Raw genomic sequence first — 21,834 nt, 5'->3', positions numbered from 1 at the left:
AAAGGTTTCATGCTAAAGGAGATAAAGCGCCATCTAGGAGGAAATATCACAACCTGGCAACCCAAATGCTGGCTTGTTCTTTCCAGCTTGGCTCGCTGTCTGTGCTTGCCCACTTGCTACTTTTGCATGTAGTATGCATACAACTGGGGCGTCGCACTTCACATGTTTTCAACCGTCTTGCTGTACTTGCACGTAGATGGATTAAAATGTACCCTGAAGCCATGCTTGCTTGCAAACAGATTTCTTGCATACCAAGTATGAAAGATTAGGCGTTCTGTAAAGCATTAGTAAATTTTCTAGCATTAATAAGACAAGTAGCAACTTATAAAGCCTTTATAATGGGTGACTTACTGGTGCTATTCCAACTGTTAAAAACTTGTCTCCAGACAGAAAACAACTGGCACCACACCACAGCTGTGATGTCAGTTTGTCACACTGCGTGCCAATCCTTTAACATTAGCACCATCTGAGTATTTGGGATAAAAATTATTTTTCATGTATTTTTGCCCCCACCTACATTCAAACCCCTCCCTCTTCAAATATGGGGCACTGCAGCCAATCTAGCACTGCCATCTGGGCGACAGAGTAAATTTACCAGCAGTGCTCTGTTACTAAAGCCTCGGATCCGGACAGGCCTCTCGGCACGTACGTCCTCAGTTTCTGGGCTGAGAGTTGAACTCCTGGCAGATGTTGTGGATGATCTTGGGTACAAATTTGTAGAGGTTGTCAAACTCATCCACGAAGAAGGAGTGCTCCTTGTCGGGGTCTGTGGCGATGTACTCCAGCTCATCCTGGGCTGCCCAGGCGATGCCGATGGAGTAAGCAATCACACCTAGATGAGAAGGGAGAGCAGATTACACACACACTGTTTTTCACATCAGACAGTAATTGACACCAAACTGTCGACTGACACACAACAGAGAAAACAACTGTTTGCATCACTGATCCTTAACTTCAGCCTTATTTTTCAGATTCTGTTACAGATGATGTCTGACCTTGGCGATGGACCGCCAGTGCCGGGGCCCTGACATCATCATAAGAGCGTCCATCCGTGATGACAATCATGATCTTGCGTTTGTTGGGTTTGGATTTGCTGAAAAGCTGCTCTGCCGCGTAGGTGATGGCAGCACCGGTGCTGGTCCCGCCGCTCCAGTAGTTGATGCGCTTGATGGCGTTCAGCAGCTCGGCTTTGTTGTTGTACTGGCCGAAGGCAAACTCCAGCCTCTGCTCGTAGGTGTACTGCACAGCGCCGACCCGCGTGTCCGTGTCTGAGATCTCGAACTCCCGCGTGATGTTGGCCACAAACTGCAGCACCGTGCGGAAGTTGCCCGTCCCCACGCTGCTGGAGCCGTCTATGACAAAGGCGATGTCGTTGGCGTTGAGGCAGGTTTTGCTGCACACCAGGCGGTCTGTGTCGCACACTCTCTTCACCAGGGGTTGCACGGCTTTCCTCAGGGCAAACCAGCTGTTCACAGGAAGCGAGAAGAAACCGTTTGTCCGGCACACGGCCTGCGGGACAAAACAACACACCGTGCTTTAAACTGCTTTGATTTCTATCACGAAGCACAGGCACACTTCTGAGACGGCGTGTGTCACCTACCTTGTCAACAAAGTTGGCCTCGACAAGGTTCTGCTTCTCATTGTCGTCGGGACCCTCGATGGTGACGAAGAAGATGTTGATGCCGGACTCGCGTGCGAGTCGAGAGGCCTCTTCCACCTTGTCTGTGGGCCAACCGTCCACTAGTATCACAGCCACGTTTGGAGCTGCTCCTCGGTTTCCATTGGCATCACTGAAGTAGTGCTTGTTGATGTAGTGGAGGGCTTTTCCTGTCAAGACACCAGGGGGCAACGGGGAGATTCTTAATGGTTTTATTGTATATGCAAGTCTCGGACAGAAAGCTGAGGAGTATAAAAACAGTCATTTCATCACAAAGCTTAAACTCATCCTTTATGTGAATAATAGGCTAGAATATAAAATGACACAAAATTGACTTTTATACAGAAAATACTGAATGCCATATAAAAACTTTACATAGTAAAGTACATATATTTTGCTTCTCTATGGGATGCATAGCTCAAACTGTGCATAATCACAAAAATGTGGATACCTATCATTTAGTCTATTACAGTCTCGTCGGTGGTCTTAACAATGGCTCTGCTGGAGACTAGAAAGTTTTACAGCCACTCACACTGTTATATGATTAGAGAGCACTTCTGGGCAAACGCAAACAACACTATTTGGATCGGGATGCAAAATTTAGCAAGTCATAAAGGCACATGTGGCAGTGGATGCATGCTGACGCACCAACCAAAGCAGAAAAACCGCAAATGCTCTCTGAAAGCTGCCCCTTAACTGGGCTGCTAAAACCGAGCCCATTTTGGGCAGAGCAGAGGAAAAACACGGCCTACAGGATCAGGACTGTAATTTTGCTAACACTGTCTCGCAGCAAATTTAGATTTAATTCTATACTTGCATGTGAAAATGTGCCTGGCTAGTAAACCATGCGATAATTGCACCCCTTTCCCTTTCACACTTGTGTTTGTAGGCATGTGCTGTGTAGGCTGGCAGCTGACGCAGAGGGTCGCTTACCCACATTGGAGAGGCCTCCTTTCTGCACAATCTTATCTATGGCTGCTTTCAGCTCTCTGGAGCTGGAGTGAGTCTTCAGACTGATCTCTGTCACAGGGTCATCTCTTCGAGACAAGACAACCAGCAGTTTCACTATTTTTTGTCATCCAAAGTACAAGATAACACAAAAAGAACAAAGAGGTTACCCGTATTGGATGATGCCCATCATGGGGCCTGCCACACCCGCATTGATGGTCTGAGCCACCTCAGTTAGGAAGTCTTTCTGGATCTTAAAACGCCGCTTTCCAATGCTCCAGCTCCCATCCATCAGAAAGGCCAGATCCACCTTACAATCTGTTACACAAATTCATGTTATTAGATCCAAATATCATGAGGTAGCTACAACTATACACTCAGAACGGCCTTAATTCTTCATGACACAGATTCAAGAAGGAGCTAGAAATATTCCAGACATTTCGGTCCTTATTGACACGGCAGCATCACACAGTTGCTGCACATCCATGATGTGAATCTCCTGCACCAACACATCTCAAAGCTGCTTTATTGGATTGACATATGGTGACTGTGGAGGCCATTTGAGTACAGTGAACTCACTGTCATGTTCATGTTAGAGCTTTGTGACACTGTGTGTTATGTTGTGTGTTAGAGGATGAGTACACTGTGGTCATAAAAGGACAGACATGGTAAGCAACAACACTCAGGTAGACTGTTGTGTTTAAGTGATTGCTAGTTGGTACTAAGTGCCCCTCACCACCACCACCACTATTACACCACCAGCAGCCTGATCTTCTGACATGTAGCGGGATGGATCCATGCTTTCATATCCTGTATACCAAATACAGCTCTGCTATCTAAATGTCAGGAAGAAATCAGCAGTTTTCCCATCTTCTATTATCCAATTTTGGTGAGCTTGTGCAAATTATAGCCTCCGTTTTCTTGCTCTGAGCCTACAGGAGTGGCACCTGGTGTGGTCTTCTGCTGTTGTAGCCCATCTGCTTCAAGGTTTGAGTCTTTGTGCATTTAGGCTGCCTTCTTGTCAGTTCAAAGCAGTCTCGCCATTCTCTTCTGACCTCTGACATAAACAAGACATTTTCCCCCAGAGAACCACTGCTCACTCGATATTTTCTCTCTTTTGTACCATTCTCTGTAAACCTCAGAGAAGATTGTGTAGGAAAATCTCAGTAGATCATCTGAAACACTCAGACCAGCCCATCTGATGCCAAAATCCATGCAATGTTTAAAATCACTCTCTCCCATTCTGATGTTCGGTCTGATCAGTTTAGCAGGTGGTCTTGCCCTTATCTTCATGCCTAGATGCACTGAATTGCTGCTGTGTGATTGGCTGATTTAATCTTTATAGTAATGAGCAGCTAAGCAGGTGTTTCTATCGAAGCAGTGGATCAAGAGACTTTATGCAATGTTGAAAATAGATTATCAGCGCTCAGCTCAGCAGTTCTGTGCTGTGACTGGCTGCTTAGATCTTTGCATTAATATGCACTTGGACACGTGTACCTAACAAAGTGGCCACTTAGTTTATACAGAAAATGCAACTGAAAGTGTGGGCTGTATTTTCAACTATCTGCCCCAAAGGACACCCAAATTTAGCACCACAACTGTAAGGCCAAATTAAACAAGCTCTGGATTTTATGGATAGGAGACTTCACAAATGTATAAAATTGATGCATTTACATGTATTTAAGTTGGGGTTAGGGTTTTATGGGGTTTTATGAGGAAAGATGTCTCTTTAACATGTGTGTTATCCCTCAATAATACAAACACACAGAGTGCATACAGTGAAAAACACAAACACTTCTCGCTACAGTTTCGTTGAAGCAGTATGGGGACCATACCTGGGTTTCCCTGTGACACAGGCTCAGGAGCTTTGCGGAGAGGTTCTTGCTCCCTCACACTGAAGCCTGGAAATCAAGAAACAAAGGGAACATTTTAGCTAATAAACAAATGTTCTATATTCTTTTATTCCAGGAAAGAAGAAATGTGACAAAAAAATAATTGAGTGCATAACTAAACCCGTCCTTTTTAGTCCAATAATATTTATAAGATCCAAGGCAATGCATTCATGCTTTGTAATGGAGTGAGAGCACATGTCTGCTTTTGTAGAATAAACCCGGTAGTTTGTTTGGTAAAAATTTCCAGCTGCCCATTTTCTGGAGTCGCCAAATGTTGGCCAGTATTTGTTGTGGCAAATATTGAGCCAAACAGCAACCGATTTTACCCTCAAACAACCACACCATTCGACTCCTTCAATTACAGGCTGAGCAGAAATCCAGATGCTCTTCCGTGGATGGCGTCACAGTGGTTTGTATTTACAGTGAGAACTCGGGATTTACTGGCAAAGCGACTGTTTTACCTAATTCATAAGGTGGCGCTTCTGGATTCCAGGCGTCCACCGGCTCCACTGCACAGATGACATCACACAAGCTCAGCGTTAGCGCGCTTTTATCGCAGAGCAGCAGGTAACAATTTCACAACACTCAACACAAATCCCATATAGAAAACAGCAGAAGTCAGAAACATCTTTTAACTTGAGCTAATGACATATCTTATGTATTTTTATTATTTAGTTTCAATATACAGCACTTTGTGTCACTTTCTGTTTTTTAAAGTAGGGCTGTTCGATATAACGATATATATCGGATGACGATATAAAAACGTCTATCGTTTCATTTTACGCTATCGTTTGTTTCGTGGTGTCGCAAAATAAACTGTTTACGGCAATATTTTTTCATTTGATGGTCACTGTAGTAGCTATATTAATTTCTTAAAGTTCTCTCTTTCTCTTATATTTAATATAACCACACTACAGACGGACAAGCGCCTGTTTGTGGTTAGCAACAAAGACGGTAACACAGTCGCGTGTCCGCTTGTTTATGTACCACGTAAACCTTTCACAATAAAGCTCAAGATCCTGTTGAGACTTTTCAAAATAAACTGAATTACGTGAAAGAGCAGACTATTTACGGATGAGAAGTAAAAAAGAGCCGTCAGGTGCTAAAAAATAAACCTTAGACTCAAACGTTAGAACAGGCTTTCCCCCGCCCTGTGTAATAAATACTCACAAAGAAAACGGCCGCCTTTACAACTTATGTCTAAAAATGTATCGTTTCATGCATCTGTTAAAACACTCGACTCCAGCTACATGACGCGCAGCTGGAAACACTTCACGCAAGTCGAGCTGCCCGAGATTCACAGAATTTACAGAAAATGTTACATTTTTGTGATTTATATCGTTATCGGACGATAGAATTCTTATATCGGGATATGAGATTTTGGTCATATCGCACAGCCCTATTTTAAAGTGTTTTTTTTTTTTAAAGATAGATGGATGGATACATGTCTTTCTGGATGCAAACAGCTGCAGTCATACTAACCCCTCCTCACCTTTAGTGTTGGCCGTATCCATTATTTTACGATCCGAGTCAGCAGGTCGCTGCACTGAAAGTAAATTGTCAGTGATGGTGAACCATGACACACAAGACAAAACCACACCATAGCATTACAGCCTGTCCTTACTGGCGCCATGTTTCATTTGGTTGGATGTGTGGTGCTATTTTTGTGGTACACCCTGAAAATGGCTAAGCCACTCGGTTTTCCAAACCATATCCCTCTGGATTCGGATGCTCGGCTGTGTCTTCAAACAGACGGAACCAGGGCAGTAATCTTTTTGCACGCCCTTTTGTGTTTTGTCACTGGGCCGTATTGTAAGTGTATTTTTAGTGTGAAAGAAAACAAATAAAATGTGTTCGTTCTTCAAAGCATTTCAATGAAAAGTTCAACATTTTTGTGAAATATGCTGCGCTCTGCATACAAAGCTACTTCCGTACATGTAAAAACAGCTTTTACATGATCCCAACCCACTCATTTAACAACATCAAACCGGAAGGCTTGTTAGTTCCCAAAAATGAAATAAAAGGAAAACACTTACGGTATTGTCCAAGGTTATAATACCAGCGCTCATATTCTGAGATATCAGGCCTGTAATCCCGAGCTAGAGGAGGATGTTTTGAGACCCGTTAGTATGGACAGAACTTCAGAGGGAGAAGCACACATTTTCATGGTTGTGATTGGTTGGTATGTTCTCCCCAACCGATCCCAGACCAGTGAAAACCATGGCTTTATGCAGAATTATCACCTCACATTATTTCGCTCTCACATGCACAATAAACCTGCCCTGCTCTCTTCTCTTTTGCACTTCAAAGAGTCTCCCATATGGCAGGCAGATGGCATGTAAACATAATGTCCCGAGAGACACATTGCATGTACTTACACATGGAGTCAATTTCAACACATACATGGTCAGCAGATACCAAACTGTATCAGTCACATGAGCATGCTGCGTTAGCACATGCAACACAAATGCATACAATGTGTAGTAGCCTGCAGTAAAGAGGCCAATAAAGACAGAAAGAAAGCCGACTTACCTGTAACCTCAGGTGTGCCGGTCTCACTCCAAGCGTATCCTGAGTCTGGAGCTGCATAACTTACATCTGAATGTACAGCAGAGAAGGTGGAGGCATGAGCAGAAAAAAGAGCTACATACAAGCTGCTCAGAATAATTATCTTCTCATTAGCTAATTAGAGTGAACATTTGCAGCCTTAATTCTACCCCATGTGGGCACCCCAGATCTGACAGTTAGTTGATCGAGGTCATTCAACTGAAACTCTGATGTGCAAGTTTCATTGAATGCAACTACATTGTATAAGTAAGAGAAGCATCAGGTGATGTAACAGCTTTACATAAGCTTCGACTGCATTTAAAAGAGCACAGAACACTGCTGGATGACAGTCTGCACCATGATGAGTAACAGCAACCTGTTCCTGCACCAACAGGTGCTCCTGGTAATGATACAAATGGCTTCTGCATGTAAAATTGTCTCAATAAATCAATAAAGGTGTGTTAATAGGGCATCTGCACTGAGTTATTGGTCATGACATTATTGCATAAAGCCATTTTACTCTTGCTTAATGTCAATGTTTCTGGAAAACTCTGATCTCTGGGCTCTATCAGGTTTTATCTTTATATCATACACTGTTTTTACTCATGATGAAATATTGCAGGTGGACCATCCCGTATACGGTCAGGTGACATTTATGGCACTGGAAAAATTTCCTCTATGCAGTAAATGTCCATATTATTACCATTATTATTATCACAACATATTTTAAAGTCCTGATCTGCTATAAAACAACCAGTGAGTAGATCTGTCAGATAAATGAAGCAGAGTAAAAAGTACATTTCCCTTTGTCATAGTAAAAGTGTCATAAAATGAATATACTCAAAGTAAAAGTGTCTTGGAATTAAGTAAAGTATGTTACTCTCCAACACATTTAATTGGTTTTTAAGTCTGAATAGAATTGTTTGTAGGTCCATGCAACATACAAGTAAACATGCTGTTCCCTGTATTCAGTGTACTCTTTAAGGTTAAAACTGTATTAGTTTTTAAGGAAAGGAAAAACTTGCCTACTTGAAAAACAATGGATGGCTAAACATATCTTTATGCATAAAATGTAACTCATGTTTAAGAAGTCAAAAAGGTAAATTTATAGGTGTGAGCCTATCTACATCAAATAATTAGTGACATTACTTGTAATAAAACTACGGATGATTTGATTTTCATTATTCTAACAGTATGATTTGGCAAAGTGAACCACCAGAAATATAACAGCTTTCATGTTTTTGCAGTTTTTCTATAAATCATCACCTCTAAAATCGTTTTAACCTAATGTGATCATTTTAAAAATTCATTATACGTAAAGGTTTTCATAGCAGCCAGTGGATTCATGTGCTTCATAGATTTTTCAGGTTTTATTAACATTTTTTTAAAGAGATCTTTAAAGGATGGAGTTGCTTGATTACTTTGAACACTAACCAGTGTTTAGTCAGTTTAGAAAATATTTATGATTTCCACATGTAGCCTGATCTATCTGTTTGCCTTTGTGCTTGGTACCTGCTGGTCGGCGAGCTCCAGGGAACCAATCGGGATGAGGAAAAGAGGGGAGTGGCCAATCCCTTCTGGGTAAAGCTGTACGGAGGGGTGAGAAGATTAGAAAGCTGCATTCAGGACAAGCATCGGGGAGGCGCATACTTGTGACTCCACAAACCACTTTATTTGTGGAGGTTGGACAAGATGTTTAGCCTTGAGTCAGACAGTAAACATGAAGGAGCCACTCAGACACAGACTGAGTGACCAAAGCCTGCTTTAGGAAAGTTTAGCAATTTTTCTTTCTTCCTTAAGGGAAAAGAGAAAAAGGAAGATAAAAAAATGTTTGGATCTTCTGCATTCACACAAGGTTTCTACTTAGAGAGCAGCTAACAACACTGATCAGGTTAACTAGCCTCATAAGGTTAATTCGAAATAGGCTTCATTGCCAGAATCCCTTACAGAGGAGCAAAACCATAACAGTGCATTTCATCTGTTTATACTGGCTGAGCCATGACAACACACTTCAGCTAACCCCTCTCTGTGGTGGATGGGCAGCTTACACAAACACACAGACTGGGCTTTGAGGTTCCCATCCAGTGGCAGCCAGTAAGCAGGGCCTTTGTTGACCAGGACGGGCTGGGAGAGCCCAGCATGCCGTCCAGTGAAGCGTGGGAGTATTATTCTAAAGTTGGTGTCAAACTAGGGTCAGTGTAGATAGTAGGACGCAGAGATTAGGCTAATCTGGTGCTGGTCAAAGGCCCAGCGCTATACAGCAGACAGCAGTGTTATTTTTTTCTAATGAAGCAGGTGCTTTATAAGGATTGAGTTTAACTCTCTAGATCATAGCCACCTCAGCGATCACCACGGGCAGACGGTCACCACGGGCCTGGGGGTCACTCAGTCTCACTTTGGGTATTGTATGGTATGCCTGAAGCATTACTAACATGTCTGCATGAGACTTGTTGGAAGAGGCCCATTGGACAGAATGGATCTTTGTGGGTGTGAAAGCCGACACATACAAGGCTCAGCTGGATCAAAACTTTTTCACTTGTGTGACCGATAAATTCAAACATCTGTTTGAAGCAGCGGGGTGGCAAAGCGACTGCGGAGAAAATCCTTCAGCTCATAAATCATAGTCCGAAATGTCAAAGTCAGCAAGCATCTACCTTTCAAGTGTGTCCTTGAGAAAGACAGTGAATCCCTGCCGTCTCCAGGGGGTCTGCTGTGAGGCCGATCCTCACCTCTGACCTCTTCCAGCTCAAAGAATTTCCCCTCAGGGATTCAATAAATTTAAAAATTGCATTATTCTCACCAAATGCCCAACTTAACACCTCTTTTCTGCATTGATCAACATCTCAGTGGGTTTAGGTTTGACCTCAGATCATCAAACCTTATGCTCAGACATCATTTAAACTGGACTTTAGGAAAATGTGTATAATTTTAGGGATCCATGGTTTTGCATTCCTCGGAAGAAAAACAGAAGCACATTGCTCAGTGAGCCAAACCTCGCCTGGTTTGAATGGCAAAGAGCTTTCTATTCTTGACAAGCTACTCAGCGGACCCAGGTCCTGCAGTACTGTGGACTGGATCAGACGTCTCTCTGGGAGCAGCACAAGGCCACTTGGTGCTACTGCTTTCATCTCTCCCTCCCTTTCTCAAAGTATTTACAAGGGAGGGGAAGACCCCAGACCAGATGGGATCTGTCATACATTGTTATTACTGTACTGACAGAGCACATTTCTCATCCTGGTCTTAGTTCAAACTGAAAGTTATTCTGGACTTTGTGAAAATATGGCATAAATATGGCATGGCAGTGATATTATATCATCTCTCACCTTTAAGGTATATAAACTTCATTCTTTACTGCTGGGTACGGTGAAAGTTGAGCATCTTTGATTTCCACACCTCTTTTAAAGAAAGCAGGCTCATGCATTGAACCATAGCGTCCCACAGACGGTAAACATTAGTGCTGCTTTATAAAACATTTCAAACAGGGTTTTACTTCCATAGTTCTTCCCCTGTTTGATCTGACCTGTATATGTACTACGTCAGTGCATGAGCACTTTGTGGACTACCACTCTGGATCTGGAGATACTTACCAGGGTTGGACTGGCTCATGGTTGGAGTTCGCTCAGGCTGGGCAGGCTGAACCCTGTTAAAACCTATTTGTAGCAATGAGAAACAGGCAGAACGAGAGAGAGAGGAAAAGGAAGGTGGAAAAGGGGAAAGAAGAGCGCTTCAGTTCTGGGGCTTCATCTACAAATACAGCCCAGCTGCTTTGCTTTGAGTGAAGCTGAAGCTTGCCCACAGCATGATATCGAAAACAATAAGATATATGCTGGGTGTAACTATTCCTCGTTTGCCTCTTTTCATGTTGGAAAATGAAAATATGAGTAAGAGGATGTGCCTGAGGGCAGAGAACAGCAGTTATGGTGAAAGGAATGTTAGCTGAGATGCTTGATAGAGCGGATTAGTGGTGACCCTGGGGTGAAGATCACAGGAGCTTATGAGTGTCAACACCAGGGTCAAACTTACACCATTCATACTTCTCCTGGATTCTTTTTCCAACAAAGACATCAGTAACCCCTGTTTCTCTTGACCCCAGCCCCACCAGCTCCATCAAGCCTACCTGTTTGTAGCTCTGTACATGTGTCTATGTGGGTGCTAATGACAAGGCTGACCTGCACCAACTGGTGAGGATGGCTGCCTCCGGACAGGCGACCCTGGCTCTTGTTTGTGTATACCTGAGACCACAATGAAGAAAGAAACATATAACAAGAAAGCATGAATATAATAAAATGACACCACATTTGTATGTTATTCATGATATGATAGGTTTGTAACGCATCCCCTCAGGGCATCTATCATCTTCGGAGTTACCTGGTTTTGGTTTGGTTTTATTAGTTTATCTTACTAATGTTAGTTTAGAAAAGAGGCCTGAATCTTATGCCCCACTCTGTGGTTGGTTCAGGGTCCCCCTTTTCCCTTTTCTGTGTAGTCCATCTTTGCAAATAATTTTATTTCCACTAGTGCTGTTAAAATGACGTTAATGCCATAACCGCATTAACGTGGCAAATCGCTAACGGAGATTTGCCGCGTTAATGCAGTTATGTCATTTTAACGAGATTAACGCTGACAGCACTAATTTCCACAAAACATTTGCTGACCTGCATCAGTCTTGTGCCATCTTATTCGGCAGGCTCCTCTGAGCCATCAGTTTACAGCTTGTAAAATATTTGGGGGCTCAGTCAGGATAGCCAGTGGATTTTGCCAATAAACACAAGGTGAAATTAATATGAAGCGAGTAAACATATTAAACAAGAGTCCTTTAAATCTACTAAATAGTTTCCAACACAATATACTTTGAATATAGTAGCAGTTCAAATAGTTCATTACTTGAACAGGACAGCAGAATCCGGTCTGGATGTTGTTAGAAAATTATTGAAAACATATGTGGAAACAGGAAACAGGAAAAAACAAAGTAAAGGAAGACAGAGGAAATGTGGATGTAGGTAGAATAAGATAGAAGACATCAAAATTAAAAATCTGTTTACCTGCACTGGCACGTTGTGGAACTCTATGTGAATAGGAACCTCCTCTGAATACTTTGAAGAAATGCCATGGTTTAGTTACATTTGAATTGCTTGCTTGAAAGACTTTCCATGAGCTGCACACTGAGTGAGAGTGTTCACATACCTTGGCTGGGACTCTTTCTTTGACCACTCTGTGACTGTCCTAACACAATATGACACAATGTGGGCAAATTTAGACATAAATCTATGTTTACATGTAAGTTACCAAAAAGATTAGTGAACTGTTTATTATTTTGAATGGACTATAACCCAGTAGCCCCAGTCATAACATTCCTGTTTTAAGTTTTCTACTTAAAACAAGTTAGCTGATCTGAACTTCACTACACAAGTTTGCCACTGACAGTGACAAACTTGGTTTGAATGCATGACCACTGATGGCTTCAAGAGACAATATTTATGTGAATATTTATTCCTGCGTACCTTAAAGCAGCTTTAAGCAACACCACCAGAAACCCTCACACCACAAAGACAAATATTGTCAGTCCCTCTTTGCTTCCTTTTACTTACTTGAATTTGAAGCTGCCGCATGGGCAAGGTATGGGTGAATGCTGCCTGGATGGAAGAAAGACAAATGGAGTGCCGATATGGAGTGAAGAGAGATAATGTTACAGAAAATGAAAGGGAGAGAAATAGCTGGAAGGTTGTCTGGCACATAGCCCATGTAATTTGCACACATACCTTATGATACTGTAGCATTGTCTACTCACTATCGCTGTATTTCTATCCAAAACGGGGCAGATGACTCAGTGATTACTGTCTGATAATCTTTTCATTTAATGAGAGTGATGAAAGGTCTGCTGATCATATATGCTGTTAGTAACTGAACAGCATCATATTAACTTCATCGCAGAGCAGATATAATTTGTCTTAATTGCAGTTGTCGCTTGCAATTACCATCTGCAATCATCCAACTTTATTAGTCAGCTGCACACTAATGAATGCTTGTTCTGGTATTTGTAGTTACTGCTAATGTTATTAGTTAATGTCAACTTGGCAGCGCACAAACGATTTCACTCTTGGTACAGAAGTCATTTAAGTGTTTGCTTCATTCACCTGCTTCCCTCACTTTATGTACAACGGGTCGAGCCTTGGTAGTAGGGGGTGGAGGTGTAGTGGTGGAAGCAGTGGTGGGAGTCGGTGTGGTGGTAGTGGTCGTGGTTGGTTCAGGAGTTGTTGTGGTGGGTTCAGGTGCTGTTGATGTTGGAGGAAGCATCGTGGTCTCCTTTTGATCTGAAAGAAAACAGACAAAGGCAGTGGTGCACGATGAAGATGGATAGAGAGGAAGAAGGTCTACAGTAACTTCTGTGTTGTAATGCATTCTTAACATTCTTCACCAGCCTGCAGCACTCAGCCTGAGCAAAGCTCATCATGCCAAAGTCAAGCGCCGGGATGTCTATCTACTAACCTTTTGTCCCCAGAAAGCATTGATCTGGTGCCAACAGATGCTTTGATACCAGGGTTAACACTGAGCAAGACTTGGTTGGAAAGCAAAAGTTCTACATGCTTTATTTTAATATCATTTTGGTAGTTAAATAGTATTTAAATGTAAACACAATTACCAGATAATTTATGCTATGCACCACTATTAGATAACAATAAAGATGAAAATATCTATCTTTAGAAATTTAGTACCTTCACTGCTTGTTTGAGAATCTTTTAAGTTCTCATGTTAAATTGTTCTGACCAGCCATCTATCGCACATGGTGATACACTATATTGCCAGAAGTATTAACTGACCCATCCAAATCATTGAACTCAGGCATTTCAATCACCTCAATGGCTACAGGTATATAAAATCCAGCACCTAAGTATGCAGACTTGTTCTACAAACATTTGTAAAAGAACAGGTCGCTCTCAGGAGCTCAATGACTCGAGCATGGTCCTGTGATAGGATCACACCTGTGCAACAAGTCCACTCATGAACTAAATATTTCACAGTCAGCTGTTAGTAGAATTATAACAAAGTAGAGGTGATTGGAAATTACAGCAACTGAGCCAAGCAGTAGTAGGCCGTGTAGCATCACAGAGCGGAGTCAATGGATGCTGAGGCGTATAGCGCGCAGAGGCCGCCAACTTTCTGCAGAGTCAGTTGTTACAGACCTCCAAACGTCACGTGGCCTTCAGATTAGCTCAAGAACAGTTTGTAGAGAGCCTTATATAATTGGTTTCCATGGCCAAGCAGCTGCATCCAAGTCTTCTATCACCATGTACAATGCAAAGCGTTGGTGAAAAGCATCCTGCCACTGTCAGCGGAGTTGTGCTCTCTGGAGTGACGAGTCACGCTTCTCCATGTGGCAATCCAATGGATGAGTCTGGGTTAGGCCAAGTGTAAAGTTTGGTGGGGGGGAATTTTGGTGTGGGGTTGTTTTTCAGGAGTTGGACTCGACCCCCTTAGTTCCAGTGACAGGAACTCTTAGTAGAACTTGACTGGCCTGCACAGAGTCCTGAAAACCTTTGGGATGAATTAGAGCGAAGACTGTGAGCCACACCTTCTCCTCACCATCAGTGTCTAACCTTAAAGATGAGCTTCTGGAAGAATGTTCAAAAACTCCCGTAAACACACTCCTAAACCTTATGGAAAGCCTTCCCAGAAAGCTTGAAGCTGTTATAGCTGCAAAGGGTAGACTGACATCATACTAAACCCTATGAATTAAGAATGGGGTGTCACTCAAGTTCATATGTGTGTGAAGGCAGACAAGTGAATACTTTTGGTAATATAGTGTATGAACCTTTGAAGTTTACCCAAAAAACATTTAAGTTTCCTTTAATAAAATTATCAGAAAAAAATGCATGGTACCAATCCTTTTTTTCTGGTACTCTATATCTGAAACTCTCTCAGCTCATGCACTGAAAACATGAATTCACATAAAAACTTGCTATGAGGGTAAAAATAACCTCCTCTCACTTGTTTTCACATAGGTCGGTCTTGAAGGGACGTAATCCAGAGTAGATGGGTAGATGACTCCCTTTTTAGGCTTGCCCACTGAAACACAACAAAGTTGGCATTTAGCTGGAGAGTGACTTCTAAAGAACTGTATTTAACCTTGTTGACTTTATACCCGAGACAACGAATGATTCCCTCCATTTAGGCAGAGACAGAGAGCGCACGCCGTTGGAGTTGCTGCCTTTGTAGACATTCTGTCCAGCCATCTTCCTCACTATCACCTTTCCTCCTGAGTTGGTGATTACGCCACTGTGGAAACCAATTTTTTACTGTTAAATGATAGTTTTGATTTCACCCATTCATTTTTTTTAGAGTCATCACTCCAATGCTAACCTGTGGATGGCTGCATTGCAGATGCTGGAGATGGAGGCAAACACTCCTGTCCCATAGACTTGCTGTCTGGTTTCCCTACAGCGTGGGGGACATTTTACTATGAACTCTGGGAGATTGACCTTTCCTGCTCTGACATCGCACTCTACAGCTGGAATCACTGTCAATGAAAGAAGAAAAGGAAGACAGGATCATAATGTTTTTAGATTTCATTTCCAGACAGTTTTGCTTCTTTCATAACATTTACTTACATTTTATTGATTAATCAAGAATAAAATTGTCCCTTGAAAGTATTTGTTGATTATACTTCAACATGTAATTCAGACCGTTAACATATATAGAGTAAGAAGCTGTAGAAACAAACGTTTGGCGTAAAAACCCACATTTTTAAGCCAACTTCAGCCCAATTTTAACCTCAGCTGCTATACACACAGCTTTTTGCCTGCAAACCAATGCAGTCATACAATATTCTTTAATATTATGGGTTTATTTTTGCTTGTTTAGTGACCCCTAACTGAAGCAGGACACTGAGGCTTGTTCGGCAACGATGCCTACCTTGCTTTGGTTTCTTATTCTTTGGTCCGTTAGGCTTGGCCCAGCATTGGTACGACAGGAGGAGCGCTGAGGGTGAGGCAGAGGGAGTTTCATGTAACAGCAGACAAATGATCATAATCATCAGTATGTTTACTGTACACACAAGACCTCAATGACAGAGGAGACTGCTGTTTGATGGTGTTAATGTGCAGAAAGCCTGATGGAGATATTATAGTAGTCAACCTTGATGTATTTGAAAACAGTATAGCCTGCAGACACAGAAATGGGTTGCTCACCAAGGCAGATGGCAGTGAGTGATGCTCTGATCATGATGGACAGTGATGTTTCAGCACGTTAGTCAGACGTTCTTGTATAACCTTTGCAAGGGCAGAAGGAGAAGAAGGAAGTCAAACTGAAACTTTACGTTTACCTGCTGAAAGCAACTTTGGACCTTTCACTCAACAGGCCTGAGAATGACAAATGCTGTGTCTGCTAAGAACAAAGCAGAGAAAATGCATGCTACTGAGGCACACCCTCTCAAACATTTTTGATAAACAGCAGGCCGATTATGGAGTGGCACTACACAAACAGCTGAGTATCTCATCTACTGCGTGTAAAGTCAAGGTGGCCAGATGAACATTGCACGGTCTCAGTCAACTCAGACACTTTACATTAGTTAAAGTCAGTATTTCTTTCTAGTTTCTCCAGTTGGAAAAGTCTCAAGATTTACAGCAAACATCTGCGCACAGTCAAAAAAAACTGCATGTAAAAGTCCGTGGAGGCAGACTCTATTAGAGAGCGCACACGGACATAATTTAATGCGATAGGAATGGGGGGATATGTTCAGTCAGATGGCTTTGTTTGACAGCCGCAACCACATCAAGCTGGATCTTTGTCTGGAACACTGTCTGTTTACAGTAAGAAGAAAATTTCTTTCAGTGTCTGTCATTCTGTCCAAAGTAAAGACATAAGTTGAAGCCTGCGTTAACAAGATCAGATGAGGACCGCCAAGCAAGGTGATATTCTGCACTTTGCGTGTCAGCTGTAAAGTAAAGATCGCACTGGTGGTAACTACAACAACAAGGTCTAAAATAAAATGGACCACCACTGAGATTCTTTAGGATGCACAACATTCTAGTTCATGCAGTGTACAAGAGCTTTGGGACAGCACTACATACTGAAGTCTCCCTCTTAACAAAGGAATAATGTACCTCTTAACAGGGGTGGCACCATGTCTGACCTCTGAAAGCAGGGTCAAAACTATGTTATTTAAAGTGAAGTGCTGCATATTAGCAGAACTTTACTATTACATGAGAACGTGTTTAAAAATACACCTGACTCTGGTTGATGATTGCTACTACCTCAGGTCACGTACTGAGGTATCATTGACAACATGTCAAACTGTGGCCACACTGAGCACACAGGTTCACAGAGCATTTCTGAAAAGACCCTTTTTCAGTGGTGTCATTTTTCACATGAAATAGTGTGTAAACACGTGTGTTAGCCATGACATTTAATAATGAGCCTCTGTACCTGAATATAACAGAACCTTCTTTAATGTCATTAGGAACGCCTGTGTTTACCTATTCCACGTGAAAAATGGCTTCTGTGAGAAAGAAGACTTTGGCTTCGGTGGTATTCCTGTGAGTAGAGAACCGGGGAAATAAACTCTGGCTTTCTTCCTTTTCATGGTAATGGGCTTGTTTGATTAAAGATTTTTTTATAACCACATTTTAATTATTGCTACAAGATCAGTTTGATACATGGGAAAGTTATCTGCTATTAGAGGTTAGACATGAAAATTGATGAAGCCTGAACTAGCTACTGGTTAACGTAGCATAGCTTAACATGTGTGTGTGTTAACTCAGAACCACAGAACTTAGTCAGGCTGGTTTTTTAACTATCCTAAAGTGATAGCAAAGTTTCAGAGTCTTTAAACCTTATTTTCTTGTTATCACTGGACTTAATTTGGGTTTTGTTTAGCTAGCTAAGTCCATCTCTTTCTAGTGGTTATGCTAAGCTAACTGGTTGTTGACTCAAGCCTTATATTTACCAGCAAAAACCCACCCTATAGGCAGTTTTTGCCAGCCCTGGGGTGGTTTTTCAAATTCTTCATTCCTTCTTTAGTATAACTTGAACAAAATTCTGCCACAGATACAAATTTTGGTGATCTTTAGGTTATGTATGTTTAATGTGCCATGTGAAACAAATACAAACAGAGAACACAATTTTACACTCACAGGGGGATGAATACAAAAATCAAAAGTATTGGGATTTATACAAAATGTTTTTTTAAAACATAAATTATTAAAGATTGCTATATGTGTGACAATGTTTGTGCAAAGCTTTGTTGAGGCTGGCCCACCTCTTAAGGATTAAATAGGATACATACAGACTTATATGCCCATATATGCTCTGATCATAAAAGTAAGATAATTATATCGGCATAGAAAGCTTTCAGTCATATGACATGCGATTTCAACTTCATATCAAAAAAGACAAAGTGTGAATATAAGGCTTTCCCCCCCTTTTTCCAGAGACAAAAACAGCAAGAATAAGAGATAGCTTATACTCAAAATAAGCAGAATATAATATGTTTGATCATCTAATTATGCAGAAAACTGCTGTTACTAAATTATATGAATATACAGGCAACCTGCCCTTACCCATTTCCCTTCCAGCTTCAGTCCAAATTATTGTTGGATGTTGACTATGCTGCAGTAAAGTGATATCAATGTTTTAATCTCAGTCCTACAAAAAGAGAAAACATTTTCCCAGAATGCTAAAATATTTCTTACAGACTCAAGAGTGAATTATCAACTGCTTCAGCACCATCCTATGCTGCATTTCCATCACATGTTTAAAGAAAGATGTGCTTGTCAGGCAAACTTAGGTATGCTGTGTAAATATCCTTGTAACAGTCTTGGAGTACTAAGATACCGCAAGCCATTCTCTTCCATAGCTCTCTATTAACTCTCTACAAAGGTTGCGGCACAAAACAGTGTAGCTTGTTGAATAAAAACTAAGATCACCAAATCTTTCCTTAGTGCATTCATGAGCACTGACATGGTTTTTCCACAGTGCTGTGCTTTGACAGGTAGGCAGATCACTGATGCACAGTTGGGACTACAATTTTTCCTCCCGAGTGAAGAAAAACGAAGCTGGAAACAAGCTGGGACAGATATGTGCATCTACAGTGCAGGAGTCAGATCTGCAGTAAGAGGAGAGGTGAGTAAGTGCGCTTTCATAAATGAAGTGAACTGCTGATCAAACAGATCAGGTGTAAGGCAGCAATCTCCCAATTTTACAAATTTAGAGCGACAAATTAAAAAAACAATCAAACAAAGCAAAAACGTAATTTAGTGTCTATGCTTCACTGAGAAAAAGGATGACATCATAGTGGAAAAAATGAATGACAAACAAAAATGATGATAATTTGGAATTTGTGTTCTTAGTGTGAGCGTCTAAATGCCTCCTTTTCATGGCAATGAAATGGTGGGCAAATGATATCCTTTGACAAACACTTAGGGGAGTTTCCTGTACAGTAGATAGTGAATCCTCAGAGACTTGCAGAGACACAGTCTTGCATGCTGACATGCACATGCACACACACGCAAACACACTCTCTACTAAAGAAGCTAAAATAAACAAAGATTTGGGATAACTTATCACATGCTCAGATAGCTTTGGAGAATGCTTATTTAAGGACTTTCAGACATTTAGCATCGAGACAAATCACAAACACATTGTCCTACATACTGCTGAAGTGCCCTATAGTTTGCGTTCGCCTAAACTTTAGATAAAACATGTGTAATTTAAATAGCCTAGCTTTGCCTCTGAGGTTGCATCAGCTATATTCTCGGTGTTCATTGGGATCTCCAGCATCTAATTTCAGCTGGGTGGGGATACAAATCAAACAAACCATTGACATGGTAACAAGTATGAAAAAAGCTACAGAAAGACCAAAGTGATTTTCACAGCCACTACAAAGGCTCTGTGCATGAGCCTTAGTCACTTTGTAGAAAGCAAAGCAGCTCAGACAGCTCACATAGTTTAAGGCATTAAAGTCCATTTCAACTAACACTGTCACTACAATGTGGATTACCTGCACCGAACAGTCTTCACCAAGATTACACAGTGCCGAGCTGTTTTGCACGAAACCAGCTAATCTGATGTTGCTAGTGAAATTAAAAAAAATTCAGCTGCTGTGAAAACTTTCACAATGCATAAAGCAGGAAAAAAAAATCACATTTTGCAGGAGCAGCACAGGTATACAGTGGATGTAATGTAAACAGTGGCTGTCTGTGGGTACTTCAAAGACCAGCACATAATAGGTTTTGGAAGCATAGGTACAGACCACAAACACTTATAACTGGTGCATCTGAGTCTTCAGAGTGCTTTTTTTGAACTGAAAGCACACAGTTGTTGTTTTTTTCCTCTAATGCAGCTTCTGCCAAGTAAAAGGTACTTCTGCATTTCAGCAGTGCCACATTTCTAGGCTGGAGTGACCTGTGCAAATGCAACAAGGGTACACACTAAAGGGGACTGAGGCTTATTTAAATATCACGACCAGCTGAGAACTTGCTTTCACCAAGTTCCTGGGTGATTGCATGCCCAGAGCGAGAAAGTATTTACACGCACACCCGTGCCAGGCAGTGTTAAATCCCACCCTTCACAGGTGTCAGAATTGTACTGTAAGCATGCTGGATGTGCCAAGTGTTGTAGTAACAAGCCAACTAAGGAACCATAAGAGAGAGATCAAAATCAGACACCAAGGAAAGCCAACATGTCTCTACAAGGTCATTTCTGTAGCCTTTTGGGCTGTGCTGCTGCTGCTGACTATTTGTTTATCCAGCACAGCACAGGCTGAATTACTTTAATTCTTGGCACTGGCTTCAGTGCAAGCCAGAGCCTGTTTATGTTCTGCTGCTGGACATACTGTATAGAGACCACCTGCCCTTAATCAGTATGTTTCAAACCAAACAGAACAGAAAGACACAACACATAAGAAGATAACGTACAAGAAAGTAATTCAATAGCTGAAAAATTCTTGCAGCTGCAATAATTTAAAGCTCTGGCAGAATGATTCCTTTCAGGATAAAAGCTTGGGTAACTTAGATCCTTGTGTTTTATTTTATTTAAAAAGAAAAAATAAAGAACTTTAAAAAATAATTTAAGCAGCACTAGGTTTATTCAAGCAACTTGTTAATGCAACTTTCTCATGAAATAACATGAAAATCAAAAATCGAATCAAATCAAATAACATGCGATGTTGATTTAAAATCCCCGACAGAAAAAAATAGGACTAAAACGCGTTGGAAGCCAATTACGCGCGTCGTTTAAATAATTCCTATGTGGAGCTGCTTGTTAGCTCTGCGTTCAAAATTCAAAATCCTCGCTGAGTAATGATGTGTGCTTACCTGATTAGGTATAATAATCCTCCGAGGTTTAAAGGGGTGATTCCCAGCGCAGGTTTCCTGGATCCTTACTCTTTCATTGAAAAGCAGTTTAACGCGTGTGCGAGCGCTCTTCCACCTGGAGTTTTTCTCCTGCCTGAGCGCAGCGCTCATTAAAAGTGGAGAACGGGACGGGGGCGAAGTTTCTCCTATTTGCCCGTCCCACTTCAGGCTTGCAGCTCTTCACCCAAGCAGAAGAAGTAACCCGGGGCCATCGAGACAGCGCGCAGACAAGTGTTTTCTCTCTCTCTCTCTGAATCAAATGACGCACTGCCTTAGTAAGCCCACTGAGGGAAAAAACAAACTATGATTCTGACTATATGTTCTAAAACTCATTCATCCCGATTACCTGGCTGACAAATGAACCACCTAAGATGAGTGTGTCATCTCTCACCAGAGCAATCATTCCTCCACAAATAAACCGATCAACACCTGTTTGGGAAAC

At 41.6% G+C, this 21,834-nt stretch overlaps 1 protein-coding gene across 1 annotated transcript; it reads right to left on the bottom strand.

The window, feature by feature from the left end:
* Positions 1 to 437: 437 nt before the first annotated feature.
* vit (vitrin) lies at positions 438 to 21,460 on the bottom strand. The gene is made up of 23 exons (XM_085369452.1): positions 21,354 to 21,460; positions 16,230 to 16,310; positions 15,955 to 16,020; positions 15,403 to 15,559; positions 15,185 to 15,318; positions 15,031 to 15,108; positions 13,179 to 13,355; positions 12,633 to 12,677; positions 12,229 to 12,267; positions 12,087 to 12,137; positions 11,214 to 11,276; positions 10,632 to 10,694; positions 8,557 to 8,631; positions 7,030 to 7,095; positions 6,534 to 6,596; positions 5,990 to 6,043; positions 4,959 to 5,006; positions 4,441 to 4,506; positions 2,776 to 2,923; positions 2,591 to 2,694; positions 1,601 to 1,827; positions 996 to 1,509; positions 438 to 832 (listed from the first exon to the last, which is right to left on the bottom strand). The coding sequence occupies exons 2-23, from the start codon at positions 16,261 to 16,263 to the stop codon at positions 654 to 656; spliced, it is 2,451 nt and encodes an 816-aa protein (XP_085225578.1). The 5' UTR covers positions 16,264 to 16,310; positions 21,354 to 21,460; the 3' UTR covers positions 438 to 653.
* Between the last annotated feature and the right edge of the window lie 374 nt (positions 21,461 to 21,834).

Source organism: Diplotaxodon limnothrissa, linkage group LG13, assembly GCF_057381915.1.
Source record: "Diplotaxodon limnothrissa isolate DT_005_m linkage group LG13, D_limnothrissa_male_GT1.1, whole genome shotgun sequence".
Lineage (NCBI taxonomy): Eukaryota > Metazoa > Chordata > Actinopteri > Cichliformes > Cichlidae > Diplotaxodon > Diplotaxodon limnothrissa.
Note: the sequence above shows the minus strand (reverse complement) of the source record. Positions and strands in the feature narration are given on the sequence as shown.